General features: G+C 60.3%; 1 protein-coding gene across 1 annotated transcript in view; it reads right to left on the bottom strand.

Moving 5' to 3' along the window:
* Positions 1–22,225, bottom strand: part of CFAP46 (cilia and flagella associated protein 46) — a 96,671-nt gene that overhangs the window by 61,533 nt on the left and 12,913 nt on the right. The window contains exons 10-22 of the mRNA XM_086681252.1: positions 19,601–19,699; positions 17,677–17,867; positions 12,639–12,867; positions 12,384–12,504; positions 11,257–11,380; positions 10,950–11,080; positions 9,968–10,095; positions 9,013–9,146; positions 8,021–8,233; positions 6,396–6,561; positions 5,850–5,999; positions 5,366–5,473; positions 4,916–5,082 (exon numbers count right to left, since the gene is read on the bottom strand). Of these exons, the coding sequence (XP_086537378.1) occupies positions 4,916–5,082; positions 5,366–5,473; positions 5,850–5,999; positions 6,396–6,561; positions 8,021–8,233; positions 9,013–9,146; positions 9,968–10,095; positions 10,950–11,080; positions 11,257–11,380; positions 12,384–12,504; positions 12,639–12,867; positions 17,677–17,867; positions 19,601–19,699 (1,961 nt within the window). The remainder of the gene's footprint in view (positions 1–4,915; positions 5,083–5,365; positions 5,474–5,849; positions 6,000–6,395; positions 6,562–8,020; positions 8,234–9,012; positions 9,147–9,967; positions 10,096–10,949; positions 11,081–11,256; positions 11,381–12,383; positions 12,505–12,638; positions 12,868–17,676; positions 17,868–19,600; positions 19,700–22,225) is intronic.

Here is a 22,225-nt window from a genome sequence, read left to right on the forward strand (position 1 = left end):
GGAGGGGCAGAGAGAGAGGGAGACACAGAATCGGAAACAGGCTCCAGGCTCCGAGCCATCAGCCCAGAGCCCGACGCGGGGCTCGAACTCACGGACCGCGAGATCATGACCTGGCTGAAGTCGGACGCTTAGCCGACTGCGCCACCCAGGCGCCCCCCTTCCCCACGTACTTGACTCAAAGTCTGAGTGGGTTAAAATCTAGGCTGCGAATTATTTCCACCTAGAAAGCGCCATTTTTCTTCTGCCTCCCAGTGTTTGGAAAAGGCTGTTGCGTTGATGTTTCCTGTGACTCTGCAGATGGATTTCTTTCTTTTTTTTTTAACTTTTAATTTTATTTCAATCCAAGTGGGTGAACATAGAATGTAATAATGATTTCAGGAGTAGAATTTAGTGGTCCATCACTTCCATACGCCACCCAGTGCTAGTCTCAACAAGTGCCCTCCTTGAGGCCCATCACCATTTAGCCCATCCCCCAGCCACCTCCCCCCCAGGAACCCCAGTTTGTTCTCCATATTCCAGAGTCTCTTATGGTTTGCCTCCCTCTCTGGTTTTTATTTTATTTTTCCTTCCCTTCTCCTATGTTCATCTGCTGTGTTTCTCAAATTGCACATATGAGTGAAATCATGTGATATTTGTCTTTCTCTGATTGACTTATCTTGCTTAGCATAATACACTCTGGTTCCATCCACATTATTGCAAATGGCAAGATTTCATTCTTTTTGATCGCCAAGTAATTAATATTCCATAGTGTGTGTATATATATATATACACCACATCTTCTTTATCCACTCATCAGTCGATGGACATTTGGGCTCTTCCATAATTTGACTGTTGTCGATGGCACTGCTATGAACGTGTGCCCCTTTGAATCTGCATGTTTGCATCCTTTGGATAAATACCTAGTAGTGCAGTTGCTGGGTCGTAGGATGGTTCTGTTTTTAGTTTCTTGAGGAACCTCCACACTGTTCTCCAGAGCGGCCTCACCAGTTTGCATTCCCACCAGCAGTGCAAGAGGGTTCCCGTTTCTCCACATCCTCGCCAGCATCCAGAGTCTCCTGACTTGTTCATTTTAGCCATTCCGACAGGTATGAGGTGGTATCTCATTGTGGTTTTGATTTGCATTTCCCTGATGAGAAGTGATGTTGAGCGTGTTTTCATGTGTCGGTTGGCCATCTGGATGTCTTCTTTGGAGAAGTGTCTATTCATGCCTTTTGCCCATTTCTTCACTGGATTATTTGTTTTCTGGGTGTTGAGTTTGGTAAGTTTTTTATAGATTTCGGATACTAACCCTTTATCTGATATGTCGTTTGCACATATCTTCTCCCATTCCATAGGTTGCCTTTTAGTTTTGCTGCTTGTTTCCTTCGCTCTGCGGAAGCTTTTTATTTAGACGAGGTCCCAGTAGTTCGTTTTTCCTTTTGTTTCCCTCGCCTCTGGAGACGTGTCTCGTAAGAAGTTGCCGAGGTGCAGATGGATTTCTTTTAAAGGCGGTTCGGACACTCTCTTCATCTGTGATGACCAGACGTGTCCCTGTGGTGCGTCTGCACGTGAGGGTGACTTCGTTCCCCTGCTGCCCGCTGGTGAGAGCGTCCGTCAGGCGGCGGCGTTGTCTGCCCTGGAGCCTCTCCTGCATCACAATCCGCATTCAAACTTCTTTCTGAAGCACACTCTCTGTTCTTTCCGGGGTTCTGAAGGTTGGTCCTTGGGCCTCCTGTGTGGCTCCGGTGTGGCTCCTGGCTTTTCCGTCACATTTTCTGTGCGCGTCCTTTTTCATCTACTTCCTGAGAGATTTCCTCACACTGATACCTTTTTTTTTTAATGTTTTATTTTTGAGAGACAGAGAGAGACAGAGCACAAGAGGGGAGGCGCAAAGAGAGAGACACACACACAGAATCTGAAGCAGGCTCCAGGCCCCAAGCTGTCAGCACAGAGCCCGACGTGGGGCTCGAACTTGTGAACTGTGAGATCGTTACCTGAGCTGAAGTCAGACGTTCAACCCACTGAGCCGCCCAGGAGCCCCTCCTCACGTTGCAATCTTCACTCAATTTCTTTTCAAGGGATCTCCAGTCCTTGATTATTCCTTCTTCCACAACACTACACACTTTTTAAATGCCGCAACTTCTCAAGTAAGTTTGAGGGGTTTTTCTTAACGTTCTCCTCTGGTTGTCGCATAATCTACGTATCCCGAGGAATTCTCCCTATTTGAGAGTGTGGCTGAGATGCTGGTGGGGAGCCGGTAGCAAGCAGGGGAGCCCTGGTGCCCTGCCCGGGGTCAGGCGTCCCGGCAGACGGCCAGGTGCTCTGTGCACGGCGGCCGCACGTCCCGCCTCAGTGCACTGGGCTCCTGCGTGGGTGGAGGCCAGCAGCGGGTGGGCGCCCGGTAGCCACCGAGCTGCATGACCAGGGACCACCCCTCGGTCTCCCCCAGCTGGGGTGGGAAGTCAGAAAGCGTGGGAGACTTCCCTTGTGGAAGCCAAGTACCTCTCAGGACAGACTGTTGAGAGAAAATAACCCGTAGCCTCTGAGAGAGGTCAGTCCACACTGTGCGAGAGGAAGGGCCCCTCGTGATGACCCTCAGTGCTGGCGGTGAGAACGGACAGGCTCCGTCACGGCTGTGCTTCAGCTACTCTGTTTTCAGACGGAGCCCTTCTGACGCCCCCACGGCTACCGCCTCAGGTCGGTGGGCACGGGTACCTCGGGCAAGGCTGACGGACACCTGCCCCAAACGTCCAGCTCCTCAGAGGGTTTAGTCAACTGCCCGTTCCTCGACTTGCCGGCTCCACGAGCTTCCGACGGCCCTCACCCTCCGCCGGCCGCCTCTCCTCCCCTCCTGTGGGGAAGCCTCGTCCCGCCCCACCTCATCCCAACAGACATCCACGGCTTCGGTGTTCTTCCAGAAATCTCTGCCTCTGCGTCTACGGACCCCTGGGCCTCGGAGGCGCTGCCCTGAGCTCCGGGGTCGCTCGAGGGCAGCCTTGTCTCGACGGGTCGTGTGGCCCACGGTCCTGGGAACCCACCCCAACCTTCCTCGCAGGGCCACCTTCTCACTGGCACCCCCACCTGCTACTTCGGGCCGGTGACTGGAGTCCTCAGCCGGACTCTTCAGCCACGCGTCCATCCCCTCCCTGCCCTGCGGCCCTCGGAGGGAGCTTCCTGTGCCCCCGTGTGGTTGGAGCCCCCCGGCTGGCACGAGAGCCACCGGGTCTCCCCTCGACCCGCCGCTGCCCCACACCAGGCCTCTGTGCCTGAGCGTCCCGTCTGAGGAGGGCAGGTCCTGGCGGGCACACACCACCCCACCCGGACAGAAGGGGTGCGGTGGAAAGTCGGCTGCTGCAGTGTGTGACGCGGTCTTCTGTTCGTGGGGCAGCCGGGACCCACACACGCCCTCAGAGCACAGGCTGCCACAACCGCGTCCGATTCTTGAGGAAGTTACGGCGACCAGCCAGAGACGAGGCTCCCCGTTACCTCTCAGCAATGGACCTTGTTACTTGGGCCCAAGCCCTCCCATGGGAGGGGGCCTCTCCTGCCGCCCTGCGTCCCGGGGGCTCCCGTCGCCAGGTGCTGTGCCCATCTCAGGGACGTGAACCCACAGGGATCGCGGCTGACTCTTCCGGCAGTTTCTGGCGTGCTCCTGCCCACAGAATGGGCGCGTGGCCGCGTCCGAGAGGCTGCATCCGGGGGTCTCTGGGAGCGTGGGCTTGTAGAACCGGACGCCTGGGCCCGGTCCCGGCTCTGCCGCCTGCCGGGGAGGTGGCCTCCGGCCACAGACGTGGCCTGCGCCTGCCTCGGTTTCCTCACCTGCAATATGGGGACGGTGGCACCCACCAGAGAGCTGGTTGAGGTGGTGCCGCGGGGTCCTCGGAGGGAGCCATCCTGCACGCGCTGCCCCCATCATGACCCCACGCGCATCCGAGACCCTGGCCACTTGGAGGTCGGCGGTGTTAAGACATCTCAGGTGGCATTCATTTGTCGGCCCCCAAATACATGCTGCGTGTGTCCCACGCGGGCCCCGGAACTGCCGCTGAGATATGGCGGACGCATCCGTGTCCCTGGGGTTCTCAGTCGGGGACAGACCCCCCCCCCCCCACGCTGCCAATCACGCTGCCACAGCGGGCAGCCCGAGACGCGGACACGGCCCGAGGTTGGCCTCACGTGGCAATTCGGCACACCTGGGTCTGGCCCGCCCACCCTGGCTGCTGAGTCACTAACGAACGTCTTCTTCATACCCTCGAGTCGGTGATTTCGTGGTTTCCAGGAAATAACCCACAAGACCCTCAAGGAAAACGGTCGTCACCACAGAAAAAACTCACAGTAGAAACAAATTAAAACAGCCTGACACTCACAACGAGGGGAAAGACGCAGAAACACAATTCCCGATCGGAGGTCGGAACGCGAGAGCCGCCGGAAGCTGTGAGGGAAAGCGGGCGTCCAGCGCCGCACGGGGACAGGGGTCCGGGAGCTCGTGCCGCGACATCTGGCAGCCATGGCCTCCGGAGAGCGAGCGGCCCGCAGCGGGCAGGGCGACAAGGGCCGGGGGGGTTTTCTTGTCACTGGGACACCTCCTCGGTGACTTCTGAATTTATGTGGCACGTCTGTGTTGCCCACTCAGAACTATGTTCATCAAAGCTCTGTCTGTCGGGGATGGCAGATGGTGACCCGGGAGCCCCTTTCTGCCTCTGTGCCCGTGACCGTCACGCTCACGGCCAGTGGGCCTCGTGTGGCCTCAGAACCCTTCTGAACCCGGCTCTCTGGAGCCGTGGCTGACGGCGTCGTGCTGGCTGACGAGGAGCTGGCAGGCAGAGGCGCACGGACACACGGACACGGCTACCGGGACACGTGCTGGGATGAGCCGGGGCTGGTGCTCGGGCCCGGTGACCCCTCCTGGCCTCAGGGGGATCGGTCCACAGCTACTTACTGGCTAAACATCCTCAGGAGCCTGATGCCCATCTGGATGGCCTTCTGCGAGCAGGCCATGGCGACCTCGTGGTCGTGGGCCATGTGGGCAAAGTGGGTCAGTCGTGTCAGGGTCTGCAGCTCCACCAGGGGGTCCGACCAGTTGCACTCGGAAGCCATTTCCACCACCTTCCGGGCAGGGGAGAAGGGGCGTCTGTTAGCGCGGCTGACGTGCCACCCCCGGGGTCCCCGCCCCGAGCCGACTGCAGAGGAAGCGCACGGGTGGTTCCCACGTGGAATGGCTCGGGCACCCTGCGAGGGGCAGGTGAGCGCCGTGGTGAGGACGGGGTCCCTCGACAGGGCACCCAGTCTGCCGCCTCAGGCAAGGCCCTCTGACCCCGGCTCTGAGTCTGAGCAGCTGACCCAAACGAGTGGCCTCAGGCTGGGGGCTCTGGGCACTGGTGGCGCCTACCTGGGCCAAGGGGGGCACGGAGAAGTCCATGAGGCCCAGCCCGTTGCAGGAGTACATCTCCAGAGCAACGAGAACTCTGGTCACCGAGTTGATGTCCTCGTTGGGACTCTGGGGGAAGGAAGCGTAAGCGCCCGTCAGCCCGGGGGTGCCGGGACGCTGGGGCCCGGAGCCCTGGGACACGCCGGCATCGCGGCGACAGCCAGAGCCATTGGTATGCCGGTTTCTCTCCAAGGTCCCTTTCCAGGCAGTGTCGAGGCAGCAGGTCTGCTGGCTGGGCTGGCCAGGGGGTGGGGCAGGGCCTGCCCATGACCTCAGAGCCCACGTCTGTGGGAGCTCTCCTCTCTGGGTCCCTGCTTGTCCCCCTTCAGGCGGGAGACCAGGGAAGACCTCAGCAGGAGGTGTCCGCCCTGGAGGCCCCGGCCCGCCGAGCCCTCCGAGCCCCGGGGAGCTCCCAGACGCCACCCGCGCCCCAGGCCCCTGGCACCTGCTCGTCCGCGCCCAGCCGCGGCCCGATCTGCTGCTGTAGCAGCTGCCGGGCCTTCACCCAGGTGGCAAGGAGCTGCTGCTGGGTGCTCACGGGCACCACCTCCTCGGGCTCCGTCCCGGTGCTCAGGTTCAGGGCGAACTCACAAACCTAACACAGATGGGGCCTTGTTCTAGAGCCTGAACTCTGAACAGGGAGCCCGAGCCAAGACTCAAACTAGTAAAAGTAAGTGGACCTGGCTCGTGGTCAGACCGGCGGGGGTTTAAACAGGCACCAGGCCTGCAGCTGGGCGGCCTGGCCCCCACGCGCCCCTGGGGGGGCCCCTGGCTGGCCCTGCCACCTGCCCGGCTCCGCCGCCTCCCCTCCCTGACAACACCCGGCTCTCTGTCTTCCTCTTACAGAAATGCATGTTCTCTGCCCCTCCTTGCCCTGCACCCCATTTCCTGGCAGTAGAAAACCCTAGCCAGTTTCACCTCCTAATGGCCACCCGTCACCTGCGCTAGTGGAGTGAGGGTCCCCCCTGGCCTCGCGCAGCGAGGGCTCTACCTCCACCGCGGTCCTGACTTCAGCGCTGGCTTCTGAGTCCAGTGGTGTGTGAAACAGGTTTGGGCGCATGGGTCTTCTAGATTTTTCCGGCACTTGGGTCGGAATCCAGTTGATAATCAAGCCTCGAGCCAAAGTGTTGCAGAGCATCCCCAGCAGAGTGAAGTCTCTGGAAAGAGCATGCCGGCAGGTGAGAACACAGTCGCACGCACAGACTCAAGCAGACGAGTCCGTGACAAAGTGCGTTTGCCGGGCTCCCATCTTGCCGGGACCAACCACAGGCGCCCGTGGTCCCGGCGCCAGTTTGCCGAGCTGTTCCAAGGCCTCCTAGGGGAAGCTGGCTGTGACGAGGGCCGCTCCGGTGACGCCTGGCTCCCCCGCCACAGGTGGCCTTCCTGGCGAGAGGGCGCCGCCGTGCCAGGCGGGCGGGCTCCTCGGGGCATCGTCGGGGCGGGACAGAGAGGCCCATCTGGCCTCCGTGCCCGCTGCCGGGCGTCCGTCAGGCCTCAGTCGTGGCCCGGGCACTTCTACCGGTTGGTTAACAGATCAAATGGGCCTCGGCCAGAACGCCCACGTTTCTCACTGGCAACGTTATGGCACCAAAACGTTGAAAACTGCTGCAAACGGTCTCCGCACGTCCAGAACCAGGGACTCAAAGTCTGAGCTCCACCTGTGATGGAAACTCACGGCAGTGCTGGGAGGGGAGAGGCTGGCGTCTGCGGAGCCCCGCTGGGGCGCTCGCATCAGAGGGGCATCCACAGGGCCTGCTCACTGCCCAGCGAGGGGCTCTCTAGCTCGGGCTCCGTGTTCATTATTAATCGTCCCTGATGAAAACCGACACGCAGCCTGCTGGTTCCCACCCCGTCTGGCACATCTACTTCAGTATCTGATGAGAAAACCTAAAGCTTATCGTTCAGACTAAAAACCAAACCAGCAACAAACACACAAGGAGAGTCTTTAAATGTCACCCTTGTCGGGTGACACTGTGGTCTGTCTTGCTTTTAAATTTCTGATTTTAGCTCACGAAAACAGCAATCTCCCGGGCTCCCATCCGTCTACGTAAGAAAACACAGACGCACGTTTGCAACCTTCCATGAAACCAGATGAGATTCATACAAAGGAGTCGCTCTTTGCTTCCATTTTTCCCAGCTGATTCGGGTCTCAGCAAACCTTCCTTAGAATCATTCTGTTTGGAACACAGTGGGGCAGGCCGGCTCCGTGCTGAGACACAGTGAGGGTGGGGGGCTCCTTGCCGGGTGGGCCCGAGGCCTTCCTCCACCACTATGGGCCGCCCTGCGGCTCAGAGAGGGTGAGCATCTGGCCTGGGGTGCACGGCTAGTGAACGGAGCCTGGGATGCTTGAGCAGCCCTCCCCGTGCCCCCACCGCCTTCCCCCTGTCCCCACGTCCCCATGTCCCAATCACTGTCAGACACCAGCCAACGGCAGACCCGCCTTTCCCGGAAGGATGGCACTGACGACGGCGGGGAGGGTCCCGGGGCACCACCCCCACCGGCGGACCCGTGTGTGACCCCACAGTCCCCGGGCCTGAATCAAGGTCTGTCGGAGCGGCAGGACGGAGCCTTCCCCGGGGGTCAGGACCACACGCGGGACCCGCCAGCCACACCTACCCGTCGTGGCCCGTGGCCTTGACGATGCTCAGGAGGTGGTCCAAGGCGCCCACGAGCTCCCTCTGCCTCCCGGCCACGATGAGGTGGCGGTTGTGGTTGAGGACGTAGACCACCGCGTTCTGCACGATCCAGCCTTCCTGGATCTCTCGCCCGATCTCGGCGCACCGCAGCCAGCTGTCCATGGCGCCCTGTGACAGACTCTCAATCCAGGTCCTGCAGGACGCACCCCGTCAAGCTCTTCCTTCGAAACAAGACCTTTCCCGAACGGGCATTAGGGACCCGAACATACGGTCTGCCCGTGGCCCGCTGGTCTGCGGAGCCTGCCCCCGGCCTGGACTGCCTGCCGCGACCCACTGCGTCCCCTCGACCCGCCCGCAGGGGCCGGGCCGTGTCCCCACGCTGCGCCTGCCCGCTGCCTCCACGGGAGCCTGTTCGCCAGTGACAGAGGCTCGCCCCTCCAGTTAGCGGGTGGGCAGTTAGACGGTGTGCGGCTCCTGCGGCATGGGGCCGATATTCACACACTACCACCCTCTCTCTTAAAAATACTTAGTTTTAGATCAAAGACAACTGAGACCCTGGTATCACTGTTAACAGAGCATCTCAAATTCACGAGCGTTTCTGTCGTGGCATTTCACGTGCTGTGTCTTCTGGGATGTTCTACGTGAAGCGCTCTGCTCACCCACACTCGTGACCGAGGCCCAGACCACAGCTCGTCCTCTGAGCGCATGGAAAGCCGCTCCCCTTCCACACCCCAGTGCTTACACCAACCCATCGTATCCCCTTTTTACTAATAACAAAATACGCTAACTGGAAGGAGCCAAAGTGTGGATTCTACTAAAACACACTAGACAAACCATCCTGCCACGCCGGCCACGCATGACACCAGCCACGCCCCTGGTGTGGGCGCAGCCTCCCTGGGCCACCCGGCCCGCTCCGTGGCTGAGCCGTGCTGGCAGCTGCCGGGGACGCCGGGGCCCCTCCGGGCCACCTACCGGTACACGACCCACTGTGTGTTGTCCTCGGGGCACTCGAGCGTGTAGCCGGCCGAGTGCTGGCTCGGGTCCTCCGGGGGGGTGGGGTGGTCATTGAGCTGCACGCCCTCTGAGCGCAGCAGGTGGACGGTGGCCTGCGAAGGAAGCGAGGGGCGGCAGAGTCACAGGGCACAGACGCAGAGCCAGGCGGGAACACGCGGCCAGGCACAGGGTGGGCAGACCCCGTGATGCCCCGTGGTCCTCTCAGCCTCAAGGGTCCTCCCTCCACCTCACCCACAAATACCGTGTCCTGGGAAGAGACGGCTCCTTCTACGAGCCCCACACAAGTCACGCCATTCCTCGGACACAGTCACTTCTCAACGTTAGCCAGCGCCCGGCCGCGTCTGCCCCCGGTCACCTCACGAGTGTGCAGGGGCACTGAAGGCTGCCGAGAGCACTGGCACGGCCGGGCAGGTGGCCCTGCCACCACTGGCTGTGCCCCAGTCGTCACTGCGTCCCCAGCTCACGGCATCGGCCCGGCATTTGGGAGGCACTTAGCAGACGGTCCCCGAGTAATTCAGAGAGCGCTCTGGCCCGGCTGCCCAGACCCCAGGAGAAACGACCTAACGTGGCTCCAAGGATTTTGGTTACGCAGTGCCGTGGAGCCTGGCCCCCGTGGGCGGAGGTGCAGGTGCTGTGGCCCTGATGGCACACCTCTCCCCGCTACAACTTGCTCAAAGTGCTTCTGACGTCCACTCCGATGCAACCCCCCAAAACAGCAGGTCACTGCGTAGTCCCCACGTGACTGTAGGCTCCCGATGCAGAAACTATCTCTAAGGAAAGGGGACACGTAATCACGGGGCCCTCGCGCACCAGGAAGGCGCCCCTACTCGGCACCCGTCCCTTCAGGGGGCAGGTCTTCAGGGACAGTGTTCCACAAAGCACAGGCGCCCACGCCGACCCACCAGCGACGCACCTCTGCGTTGATGAACCCCACTTCGGCGAACTTGCGCAGCAGGCTCGGGGACGCCTGCCGCTGCGACGTCACTTCTGAGTGGCCCCCGCCGTCCTGGGCCGTGCTGTCTCTGCCCCTCTTCTTCTTTCCTGGGGTAAAGAGCGGAGCCTCAGCCTTGGTCAGACGTGGTGCTTCTTTTGCAGCAAAGAAACAAAAACGTCTCAAGGATTCCTGGCTCACCCCCAGCTCCGGGGGCAGACAGGGGTCTCTGGGAGGTGCGTCTTTGCTAGAAGGGGCCGGAGGAAAGGCCCCCCCACCCCCGGGGTGCAGGGCTCCCTGGGCGGGTGGCTAACGTGTCCCCAAAGCCGGCTCAGCCGCAGCTCACTTGCCACTGACGTCCCCGACAACACATTCTTGGTTTTGCTTGTGCCCCTTGAGAAGCACCCGGCCCCACCAAGCCTGCAGCAACCCTGCCCTGGGTCTCCTCAGACCCCTGGTACATGCCTGTGCCCTGACCGTCCACCGGACCTGCCCACTGACCCATCAGCCCCAGAATCTGTGCTGATGTGGGGAGCCGTCCTCCACCCACACTCCCGAGAAAACCCCACCCACCTCAGCCCCCCTCCCCCCCGTTCACTGTCACCTCTGCCCTCTGCCCTCTGCCCTCTGCCCCCAGGCGCCCGACACGGCGGCCTCTGTTCTCTTGCTCACAGCAGGTGCCTTCCCTTTTGGAGCCCCGATGACCCTGAGGGACCAAAGAGCAAAGGCACAGTGGCCCGGCTGCACAGGGTCCGGCGTGTCACGGTGACGCTCGGGAGTCCCTTCCATCGCAGGACCCCTGCTTCCAGCATGTGCACACTGACCCGGCCCCCGGCAGGAGCCACCCCACTGGTCATCGGGGCTGCCGGCCCCTGCCCAGGGGCGGCCACACGGTCTGGCTCCGGGCTTCGGAGAACATGCGACCCTGGCTGGCGCCTGGGCGCGCGTGTGGGGGCCCTCGTACCTCTCTTCAGCCGTGCTGGCTTCTTTGCCTTGACGTTGTCGTACAGGAGGCAGAAGCGGCACGCTGTCCGGCAAACGTCCCACACCCCCTGCTTCCGGGCGACTTTGGCGAGCTCGGCCCAGATCTGTATTCTGCTCGCCGAGGAGCCAAGCGACAAGAGCGCACGCGTGTGTCGCTCATGACAGGCCACCCGGCACCACCGCGGGGGCCGCGAGCACGGCCCTTCTCGCCCCGTGGGGGGTGCCCACGCCCCTCCCTGCTGGGGCGGGTGTCCCGCTAGCCCGGCCGGGGGCACCACCTCACCCACCGCTCCCTGGCGTTCTCGCCCCCCAGACGCCACAAGTGCCCGGCGGCCTTGTCCACGCTGATGATGTGGTGCCGTGCCTTCGCGAACAGGAAGCTGAACCGGCCCCTGGTCTTCCCTGTAGACACTGCGGGCGGAAATGCAAGGGCAAGGCTGGCGTCCGGTGTCCCAGGGCCCAGGACTGGGAGGGGCCGCACCTCCGTCCCGGGGACCCTGGTGCCAGGGGGGCGCCGCCCCCACACGCAGCAGCCCGGGGGCTCTGCGCTCTGGACAGGCGTGAGCTGGTGCCCCTCCGGAGGGCGCTCCCTCACACCGGCCCCTGCCCGACACCCCCGCTCCCTCCCGCGGCCTGGCCCTCTGGTCTGCTGGGTGGCGGGGGCTCCCTTTGATAAACGAAGCGCAAGCCAAGGAGAGCCTGGCTTCCCCGAGCGCGGGGCTGCCCGGCACAGTTGCACAGAGCGTGTGGCACATGCCGTGCCCCTCTCAGCCAACACTCCAGCCACCTCCAGGAGCCAGCCCCCCGCCCCCGGGGCCCCTCACCCTGCAGGGCCGGGGTGCCTTCTCCGGCTGGGCTCCCGGCCCGCCAGCAATGCTCTTACCCATCGGAGCACCTCAGGACTCTGCCAACACTTGCAGGGCACGGTGGAAAGCCAGGGCGGCCACACCCAATGAGCCCCATGGCCACAGAGGGCCACGTCCCAGAGCCGTCTTCTCCCCACCGCTGGGGCATGACAGCCGGGGGAGCCTCGGGGCGGCCTTCGGTGGGGCCCCCCAGCCGGGCACCCGGCCGCCGTCCTCAAGAATGTGATGTGCTTGGCGGGTCAGTGGGCAGAACTGGGCCCCCCCAAAAGGTATGATGAACCCTAACCCCCAGAACCTCAGAATGTGGCCTCATTTGTGTCTCCAGGGGGACGAGGTGAAGGCACGGAGGACACTGCCACCTGCAAGACACAGGGGGGCTGCAGCCATGCCCCCTCCAGACTGGTGCTTTCAAAGGCCCAGATCGCACACCTCAAGGTTCGGACCTTCGGCCGGCACGGCGTGGCCCCCACACGCCAGGCTGAGCGTCTGCCTCAAGACGGCGTGAGGCTCAGGTGGCCCCTGGGCTCTGGAAGAGAAAGCCAGCCTACCTTTGGCCTCGTTCTCGCTGTCGAGCACAATCTGGAAGGTGTCGGGGGCCAGGGCCAGGCCCGCGTTCACTAGGAGAGCCCGCTTCTTCCTGACGCTGTCTTTTGGGATAGCTTTCTTGGCCTGCAGCAGGAAGGAAGAGTGGGCTCTCACGTCGCCAGAAGCGACACTGTCTCCGGGCTGTTCCAAGGAGGCACGTGGGCTCTTGCAGGGCCCCAGCCCCCCGGCCAACCCCACAAAGGCCGTGATGACAGCACCTGCTCGATGGCCACGACGGCCTTGTCCTCGGCACGCTCAGGGGACTGGTACAGCCTGGTGCACAGATACAGCCGGTTGAAGGCCATCCTGAGCTGGTCCTGGTAGAGGCCCAGGCTGTCCAGACGCATGGCCTTCTGCAGGTGCCGCATGGCCGGCTCCAGCCGGTCCTCGTCCTCCTCGATGTGCACCATTTCCATGTGCACCTGGCAGCGGAGCAGGACCATGAGGCTGGGGGGGCAGGGGGATAGCACAGCGTCAGGCGGGCCCGGGGCACCCTGGCTGGGACAGCACAGCGTCACGCGGGCCCCGGGAGCACTGGCTTCCCAGTAGACGCCCCAGGGGGAGATGTGCAGTGAGCCTCCGGCTGCTCCTGGCTTTCCTGCATCCTTTAGGCCCTGCCCGGCCTGCCTGGAGGACTCAGACGGGGGGACAAGCAGCGAGGGCCCTGCGGAAGCCAGAGTGGCTGGGGCCCGCGCTCCGAGGCCCAGGAGCAGCAAGCTGGCAGACCTGGGACACGCCAGTGAGGCCTGCCGGGTGGCGCACAGGGCCGGCTTGGGAAGCTTGGGATGCTGCAGCCACCTGGTCCGTCCACAGGTACCGCCCACACTCCCCCCCATGCCCACTGCTTCCTGCAGCCCGCGCCCCCCTGCAGCGTGCGGCCAGAAGCCTGCTCTTTGCCCCTCCGAAGGCAGCCCTGCTCGGGTCTTAGCAGCTGGGGCACCGCCCACGCTCAGAACAGCCACCATGCCCCATGGGCCCTCACCCTACCTCTGCCAGTGTCTACGGGTATCAGCGAAGGGTCCTCACAGCCTTTCCATCAACGGGAGGCAGAGAGCCCACGTCACGGGGTCATGCCCTGGGATGCCAGCATTAGCAAATCCAACAAATTTGGCCGAACGCAAGTTCCACAGGACCCACGAACTGAGCACAGATGGAGGCGTAAATGCCACGTGGCCTGCCTATGACCTCAGGGACGAGGAGGCAGGGAGTCCCCGTGGCCCTGGTTAGTGCCGGGAGAGGGCCCACGCTCCTGACGGGGAACCAGGTTCACCCACAGACTCTCTACAAGCCCGGGCGGCAGCCAGGGCCATGGTCCTGCGGTGGCTACAGAGGACAACTTAGGAGCTGGCCGAGGCCAGCCAATGCCACACACAGCAGAGGGGGCCACACGGAGGGTCAGCCCACTCTGGGAACGACCTGGCAGACGGCTCGCTTGAAGAGGCCGTGACTCGAATGAGGGCACATAGCTGCCAGAACGGGAGGAACGGAACCAGGCGAAAAGGACTTAGAAGTGAGCAATCCTCCGATGGTGGTAAGTGACTCTGCGACACGCAGCAACCACAAAGCAGGGCCACATATGCGGGGTGGCCGGCACGGGGCTCCGGCGGAGTGAGACCGCGGCCCCTGGGGGGCGTCAGGCGCGAGCCCGTGATTGTCGGCCCCCCGGGGGACAGAGCGCGGAGCCGCCATGCCAAGGAGGCGACATCAGAGCACAGCCTGGGTGGCTGGAGTCCTAGGCTGGCCGGAAGAAGGGGCTCTGTGGCACCAGAGACCGGACGACCAGGAGGCTGTTCGTCACCAGACGTGGTTAGCTCAACGCCTTTCCAACAAAAACCAACTTCCCCAGACGGGACAACAGAGCCTAGCACCCTGCAGCATATCACCCACACTGTTCGGTGCATACCAGGCGAGCAAGGACGAGAAAAATGTGACCCACAGTCAGGATACAGGAAGGACCACATGTTGAGTTTACCGGATAAATCCACTAATGCACGTATTAAAATACAAGTACAAATATATCAAAAACCTGAAGGAAAACAATACTCAGGACAGAACAGATACTGAATCTCAGGGGAGGTGGAGAAATGCAGACACGGGAGGTACCTGAGCTCGGAACTAGACTACGTGAGGGCAAAACTCCTGCTCGGGGCTCACGGCACACAGGAGACGGCGGAAGGAAATCAGCCACCAGAGGCACAGACTGAACAAGATGTAAAAACGAGCGGAGACTTGGGGACCTGTGGGCAGTATTGAGGGTGCACTCGAAACCCAGGTCCCAGGAGGCGGAGAGCGAGAAGGACGAAGTCACAGCCAATGACTCCGCAAACCTGAGACGTCCTGTCACATATCCGGGCATCGCAGCCAACCCGAGGAGGGTTCTTTAAGGCTCTGAGGAATCCCACGACCAAAATTCTGAAAACAGAAGAAGCAGAAAGACTCACGGCACACAGAACGACGCTGAAAACCGCGCACGTCTTCCTCAGGAATGGTGACGGCCAGAAGCAGCACATCGTCTTCAAAGTGTCTGAAGAGGAACACTGTCCCCGAACCCAGAATCCGGTGACCGGTGAAAGCACTCGTGGGGATGAGGTGAAGCCATTTCGGGTCAACACGGCAGAAGCTCTTAGGGCTGAGATCAAGCAGGTGGGAGCTTGGGTGTGTGGGAAGGGGAGACCCAGCGGGACCGGCCAAGAGGGAGGCAAAGCCGAGAAACCCTCGTTGCCCTCTGGGGACGTTCTCCTTGTTGAAGAAGACCACTGGCCGCCAAGACCAGACGACAGCACTGCAAGGTGAAGCGGACGCATCTTCACGTGGCAGACGTCACACCACATCGAGGGGAGCCCACGGCCACGACGGCACGGAGGCAGGGAGCGGGCTGAGGCTGAGGGAGGAGAAGGGCTGCGGGGGCCCTGCCTGCGGGGCGCGGGGTCAGGTGCGCAGCTGGCCCTCACGGACTCTGCTGCCCAAGGACCCGTACTTTTGGCCCTCGAGCGGCGCCCCCCCCCCCCCCCCCCCGCAAAGTACAGCCGAGGAAGTGGACAGGATTCTAAAAGTTAACCTCGAGGAAGGCAGGGCAGGAGCCGCAGGAAGCAGAAAGGATGAGTGGAAAGACGTGAGGTCGAAGACCAGCTTAGCAGGACACGGTGCGCAGAGGGTGCGGGGCTCCAGGCCCCACGCAGAGGGTCACAGCGACGGAAGGCGGACAGACGGCGGTCCACCCGACACTGCCAGGCCGTGCTCCGCGCGTTCGAGGTACACAGAGGACAGGATTTAAGAGGATGGAAAAGGAGAGGCCATGCATCCGGGGAGGTGGTGTTACCACCACACGCCGGAGCCTTCGAGGCAGGGGGGTCACCGGCGGCTAAGAGGCCACGAGGAGACACGACCCCAAACGTGCGGGACACGGTGTTTGGGACCACGCCGAGCAAAGCTGAGGGAGACACGGGGTGCCAGAGGCCAGGCGGCTCGGAGCCGGAGGCCCGCACTCCGGCCGGCACTCGCTGGGCTGAGCACTCTGCACCCAGGGGAACTCTGGCCTCGGGGTCAGCCCGAGGGGACACTGACAGGAGCTGCCAAGAGCCCCTCAACAAGGATAGACAATGCCATCAGCTGCCACCAGGACTCCTCGGCGTTGACCCGCCACGGGGAGTGCGGCAGCCTGGAACCCTCCTCCAGAAGCAGCCACTCGGCACAGCCCCCAGGCCCAGAACCTTCTAAGGAGAAAGAATACTTCCTAGCTTCCCGATTCATTTTACAAAGCCAGCGTGACCTTGACGTCAACCCTGACAAAGGAAGGAAAACACAGGCCCATGTCCTCATGAACATATGCATAAGACCCTCCAACAGATCACGGGAAGGAAGCCGAACGTGGCAATACAGTAAAGAGTGAAAAGATCGGGACCGCACAGAGCGTGCACGGTTGGTTCAACCCCCAAAACTCAATCAGCGTGATTCAGGCGGTAAGAACGGGAGAGAAAAGGCACATGACCGTCTTCACAGCCGCAGAAGAAACACCATCCGGGGCTAAAGGGCCTGTTGCCAACGCGGATGCCCCCACGCGTGCGTCCTACTGGGGGCAGCGGGGTCTCACTGTCACTTAGGAGAATCAGCAGAGAAAAAGGGGGAAACTACCAGATATTTTCTAAACTCAGGCAAACATGAAAAAAAGCTAATAGGAAATAAGAAACATACTCATTAAAATTAAAAGCAGGCCAAAGAGAAGGCAGAATTAGAGAATCTGTGAAATGAAAGAACAGATGGAAAACGAGGACGCTGGGAATGTGGCACGTGTGCTTCCCAGCCGCCCCGCCCCCTGCCGCCTGCACCTGCGCCCGTGCCCGCCTAGGGTCGCCCCCGCCCCGCAGCAGCCCAGGGACCACTGGCCGGGACTGCGTCCTCCTCCCGTGGCCCGGCCTGTCTCTTTAGGCATTTCAAGGCCCGCTCTGCCCTCCTGCTCTCAAACGGGTGCCACCTTGGGTTTACGCCCTGTCCACAGCCCAGGTGACCTTCCCAGAGACCCCTGTGAGCTCTGGACGCACAAGACTGGGGTGTCTGCAAGGGGCCGCGGGCCTGCTGCCCACCTCCCACAGCTCCGTCTCTCCCGGCTCACGGCGGCTTCCGTGCCACCCGGCGCCCGCCCTGTCCACAGGCTGTTCTCGACAGCGGGGTGGCCATTTGACAACTGGCGATACCTCCTCTGTGCCGGGTCCTCTGATGACGCTGTCCCCCGGCACAACCTCCGCCCCTGGAGGACTGATGAGCCCCCCTTCTATGTGTATGGAGGGCTCTGCTCCTGGGGCGTCATCCTCCCGGCCCCCGGGCCGTCTCCTCTCTCTGGGCTCGGTTTCTCGGAGACCGACTGGGACCGTCCTGCCTAAACAGCACCCACCCGCCCTCCCTCCCTGCTCCTGCCTTCTCAGCACTTCCCACGGCTGGCCTACTGAAAGCAGAGTGGAGATGTAGGTGTGCCTGCAGGCTAGGGGACCCTCGGTGCCGGGACCCAGGCGGGCGCCCGCTCTCCGTTAGCGGGCGGTGGGGGACCGCCGAGGCCCGCGCGGGGCACACGGATGGCTCCATCCCTGCGGCAGCCACACAAGCCCTTTCTGATATGGGTGGGGTTTCCCGCTTGCACGCTTTTTGGGGGAAGTCAGTTGGGTTTCATCTTTTTCCCGGTGTTGAGGGATTCTGCCCCGGCCCCCTCCCGCCACGCTTCTCCGTCTCTGAGAGGACAGCCCGGGACGAAGACACGCAGGCCACCTGTCCACCTTCTCCAGGACGTCCGCGACGTTGGCCAGCGGCTTCCGCAGGTGGTGTCTCAGGTTGTGCTGCAGCAAAGGGAGACACGCGTTCCACTGGGTGGTGCACACCACGTGGATGACCCCGGGGTCGCCCAGGCGCACGGCTCGCTGCAGTGTGATGTCCAGTCTCCGTACTATATTCAGCTGGGCCTGCACAAAACACATCGACCGGTCCGTGAAGCACCACGTACCGCGTGGGGAGCCTGGTCCCGAGGCCCGGAAGCTGGAGGGCCAGCCGGGACCCGAGGTCTGAGCCTGTCTGTGGCAACAGCCTGCATCCTCTTTTCTAGAAGGGATGTAAGAATGTCTGCGAGATGCTCCCTTAAAAAGCCCGGAATGGCCTCTGCACACCCGTGGATGAGGTTCTCTTCCGTGAATTGATTCCATCCAAGTGCACTACTCAGCCTTGTACATTCCCTGTGGCCCACGGCCTGTTACGTTTACAACCCAAAGAACACGTCCCCTGTTCCGTGCTGCATGTGCCCTTCCCGCCAGACAGGCTCTGGTCCCACGTTTTCAGATGCGTGGAACCGGCTTCCCAGCCCCACGCCTCCTCAGAGCCCACGGGGCCTGCCCACGGGTCCTAAACTCGGCCACGTCCCACGCTTCTGGCTGCCAGCACCCTCGGGGCCTCCCCTCACGCTGCCTCATGAACCGGTGCCCGAAGCTGCTCTGTGCTCCACACAGCACTCCCTGCGGCCCCCAGGGCCACACGCACCGCCCGTCTGCTGCTATCTCCTGATCACACGTGGGGCCAAAGTGTTCCCTGCAAAGCGTCTCCTACACAGCGTTTGTCAAGCGCCTACCAGGTGCCAGACAGGAGGGTCAACGCTAGAGGAGCCACACGGGCAAGTCCGAGAGGGACGGATATCCGCCGGGCCGCAATGAAGGCGCCACACAGAGCCTGCTGCGGGTGTGGGGGACGGGGCCCCGCGCCCGGCCGCCGATCTCTCGGCCCGAAGGCTCCCTGGGGGTGCCAGGAGCCAAGCCCACGAGTGCCCGCATTGGCTCCAGTCGACACGAGGCTCCAAATCTCTGTTTTGACACTTTTTTCCTCCTTTTAAGCTGCAAATTTCTCATTAAAGAATGGTCTAAAACGATCTCTGGACTCCTTTTCTGGCAGTGGCTGCTGGTCCAAATCCCACCGCGTTGAGTAAGCAGACGGGAGAGTGAAACCAAGCTCACGTCACCACCGCGTTTGGGCAGCCGCCTCCTCTCTGACCGCAGACGGGGAGCACAGCAGCCACGTCCGCCGTTTCCAGATGGGGCCGTCACCGTGAGTGAGCACCGCGCCCGCCTGGGCGGCCCCTGGATCCACCCTTCCCGGGGCCCCTGCCTCTCCCCACGCGCTTGGGGATCCCCGAATCCCCAACAGCCTCTGGCCACCCTCGTCTCCCCACCCCCAGATCCCTGCCTGCCCCCGTTGCGTGCAACGACCTTACCGCCTACCCCGAGCCCCTCGGGTTTCCAGGCCCCGCGTGGCTGATAGCCCCACGCTGTGGTAGGGAGTGACTTTTGCCTTCCTGGACGGGAGTCTGGATGGCAAAGAGCCATGACAGGGACGCGAAGGCCTGACCAAGGGCAAGCGCATGGGGCTACGGGGACGGGCACCGCCACTCGGGCAGCAGGAGGGCTCTCGGGAGCTCATCCCCGTGCCCCGCCCCCTGCCCAGGCTGCGTGACCCTGATATGCCTGCTACGTGATGGCCCGGGAGCCGTGGGGGAGCCCGTCCTGGCGGGGCTCCTGCCGGGGAGGCCGTGTTCACCGGTGGGAACCCGAGGCACGGGAGGCTGGCCTTGTGTCCCCCTCACCCGGGGGGCCAGCGACCTTCCAGGACACGTGCAAAGCCGCTCAGTGACGCCGACTCCCGTCCAAGGACTTACCTCAACAGCTGCTCGGACGTAGACTTTAACTTTACTTTCGAGTCCTAAAGCTTCTAATTCATACTCCAGGCATTTGATTTCAATCAGCTTCCCAGGGTCCTACAGGACACACACAGTTTTTGTACACGTGGGGGTTTTTAGTGAAAGAAATCACACACATTCATTAACTTCAAAAACCATTTAAAGATATTAACGTACTAGGTAGAAACTCAACAAAAAGACCTCTGGAGAACACAAATATATATATTAAAAAACGTAACCTTTTTCCCCCAAAATGCAAAGACTCGAGTGAGAAAGCAAAAACAGCTTTTTTGGTTACCTTTTTAACCATGGGGGAGAGAGCCCATTTCACTGGACGTCGGATTTTTACATGATGGCACCAATTTCAGATAAACTCTTATAAAGTCTGGCAAACGTGTTTTCTTTGACTTAACCCCTGCCGGCTTAGGAAGAGAGTGCCCTGCTCACTGGACGCGGAGGCGGGCCGCAGCAGGAGCCCGGGGTTTGTCGGGGCGGCGTCTACCTCACTTTTTACAAGACTGCTAAGCTTTCCCAAAGGTGTCGTGCCACCCTGAGTCCCCAGCGGCCGGGCGGACAGAGAGCTCCAGCTCGCCCATGTCCTCTCCCACATCTGGTGCGGTCAGTCTGCTCACTGCGGCCATTCTAGTAGGTGTGTCGACGTGAGTTAATATCAACATTGGTCTCTGCCTCGGTTCCCAGCACAGCGCTCCTGAAACCCTGGTAATCTCCTGAGTGGCAGAGCACCGGGAGCATCTTTCCTAAAGATGTGACTCCCGGGGGTGGGGGGTGGGGGGGTCCTGGGTGGGGGCCGGTCGCACAAAGACCAAGCCATGATTAGAAGCTTGGGATTCTCAGACCTGCCTCTACCCGCGAGAGAGCGGACGGGGGCTGGAAATGGATTACTAATTGCATCACGCCTATGGGAGGAAGCCTCCATAACGTCCCAACAGTACAGGGTTCGGGGAGCCTCGAGGTTGGCAAACACGTCCACATACCAGGAGGGTGAGCCGCCTCCACTCTACAGGGACAGAGGTTCCTGCCCTTGGGACCCTTCCAGACCTCGCCCTCTCTCTGTTCATAGGCTGTTCATCTCCATCCTTCATCACGTCCTTATATGACGGTCCTCTTTGTCTCATAACGTTTTTCGACTTTTGTATCGGTGTAGCTACTTCTGCTCTTGCCGTTGCCATCTACACGGAGTATCTTTTCCCACGTCTTCACTTTCCACCTACATGTGCCCTTGACGCTGAGGTGAGTCTCTTGTGGGCACACAGTCGGGCCTGTTTTGGTTTGTTGTTTAACCCATTCAGTACCCTGTCTCTTTCGATAGAAGAATTTAACCCTTTATATTTAAAGTAATTGTTAACAGGTAAGGACTGATCACTGCCATCTTCCTTCCCGGCTGGTTTTTGCACTTCTGTGTTTCTTTCTTCCTCGCTTGCTTTTTTGTTCCCTTTGTGATTTGATGGCTCTCCGTTGTGGGATGATTTGATTCTTTCACTCTTTGGTGCATTGTGCTTCACGGTTACAAAAAGCTCCTTACAAATGTATAGCAATGTCAATCTATTTTAAGTTGAAACAATTTCACTCCAATCAGTACAAAAACTCTACCTTTTCACTACCCCCCACTACATTTTATGTTTTTTATGTCACAGTTTACATCTTTTAACGTTTTGTATCCATTAACAAATTATTGTAGTGTTATTTTTAATAATTTTGTCTTTTAAACTCTATACCAGGGGAAGCGACTTACACACCACCATTAAAATATGACTCTGACGTGACTACATGCTCACCTTTACCAGTGAACGTTACACTGTCATATATGTAATTAATGTCCTTCCATTTCAGCTTGAAGAACTCCCTTTAGCATTCCTTCTAAGACAACTCATGAACTTCCTCAGCTTTTGTTTGTCTGAGAATACCTTTTATTTCTCTTTCATTTCTAAAATGAAAGGACTATCCAGCTTTGCTGGATAGAATATACTTGTTTGGAAGTTTTTGAATATATCATCCAGCTCGCTCCTGACCTGCGAGGTTTCTGCTGATAAATCCATTGATAGCCGCATGGCAGTTCCCTTGTGTGAAATCACTGTCTCTTGCCGCTTTCGAATTCTCTTTTATAATGATTTTTATGATAAAACTTCTGCCAGTTTTATTATAATACGTTTTGGTGAAGTCCCCACTGGGTTGAACCCTATGCGACCAACAAGCTTCATGTACTTGGATGACCATATCTCTCCCCAGATTTGGGGAGACTTCAACCATTATTTCTTTAAATCAGGTTTCCACCCCTTTCCCTATGCCTTCTGGGACTCCCATAACGCAAACACTGTTTCGCTTCACATGGGCTTCCCATGGTTGTTGTCATTTCTCCTCCTCTGGGTAATTTCAAATGACCTTTGAGTTTACACATTCTTTTTTCTGCTTGATCAAGTCTGCTACTGATGCTCTCTACTGCACTTTCCACTGCATCCACTGTATTCTTCAGCTCCGGAATTTCTATTTCATTATTTCTTATGATTTCTATTGCTATCGACCTTTTCATTTTGCTCACGTGTGGTTTTCCTGATTTCATTGTGTATCTGTGTTCTCTTGTGGCTT

This window comes from Puma concolor, chromosome D2 (genome assembly GCF_028749965.1).
Source record: "Puma concolor isolate L17-30 chromosome D2, mPumCon1.1.hap2, whole genome shotgun sequence".
NCBI classification, from domain to species: domain Eukaryota; kingdom Metazoa; phylum Chordata; class Mammalia; order Carnivora; family Felidae; genus Puma; species Puma concolor.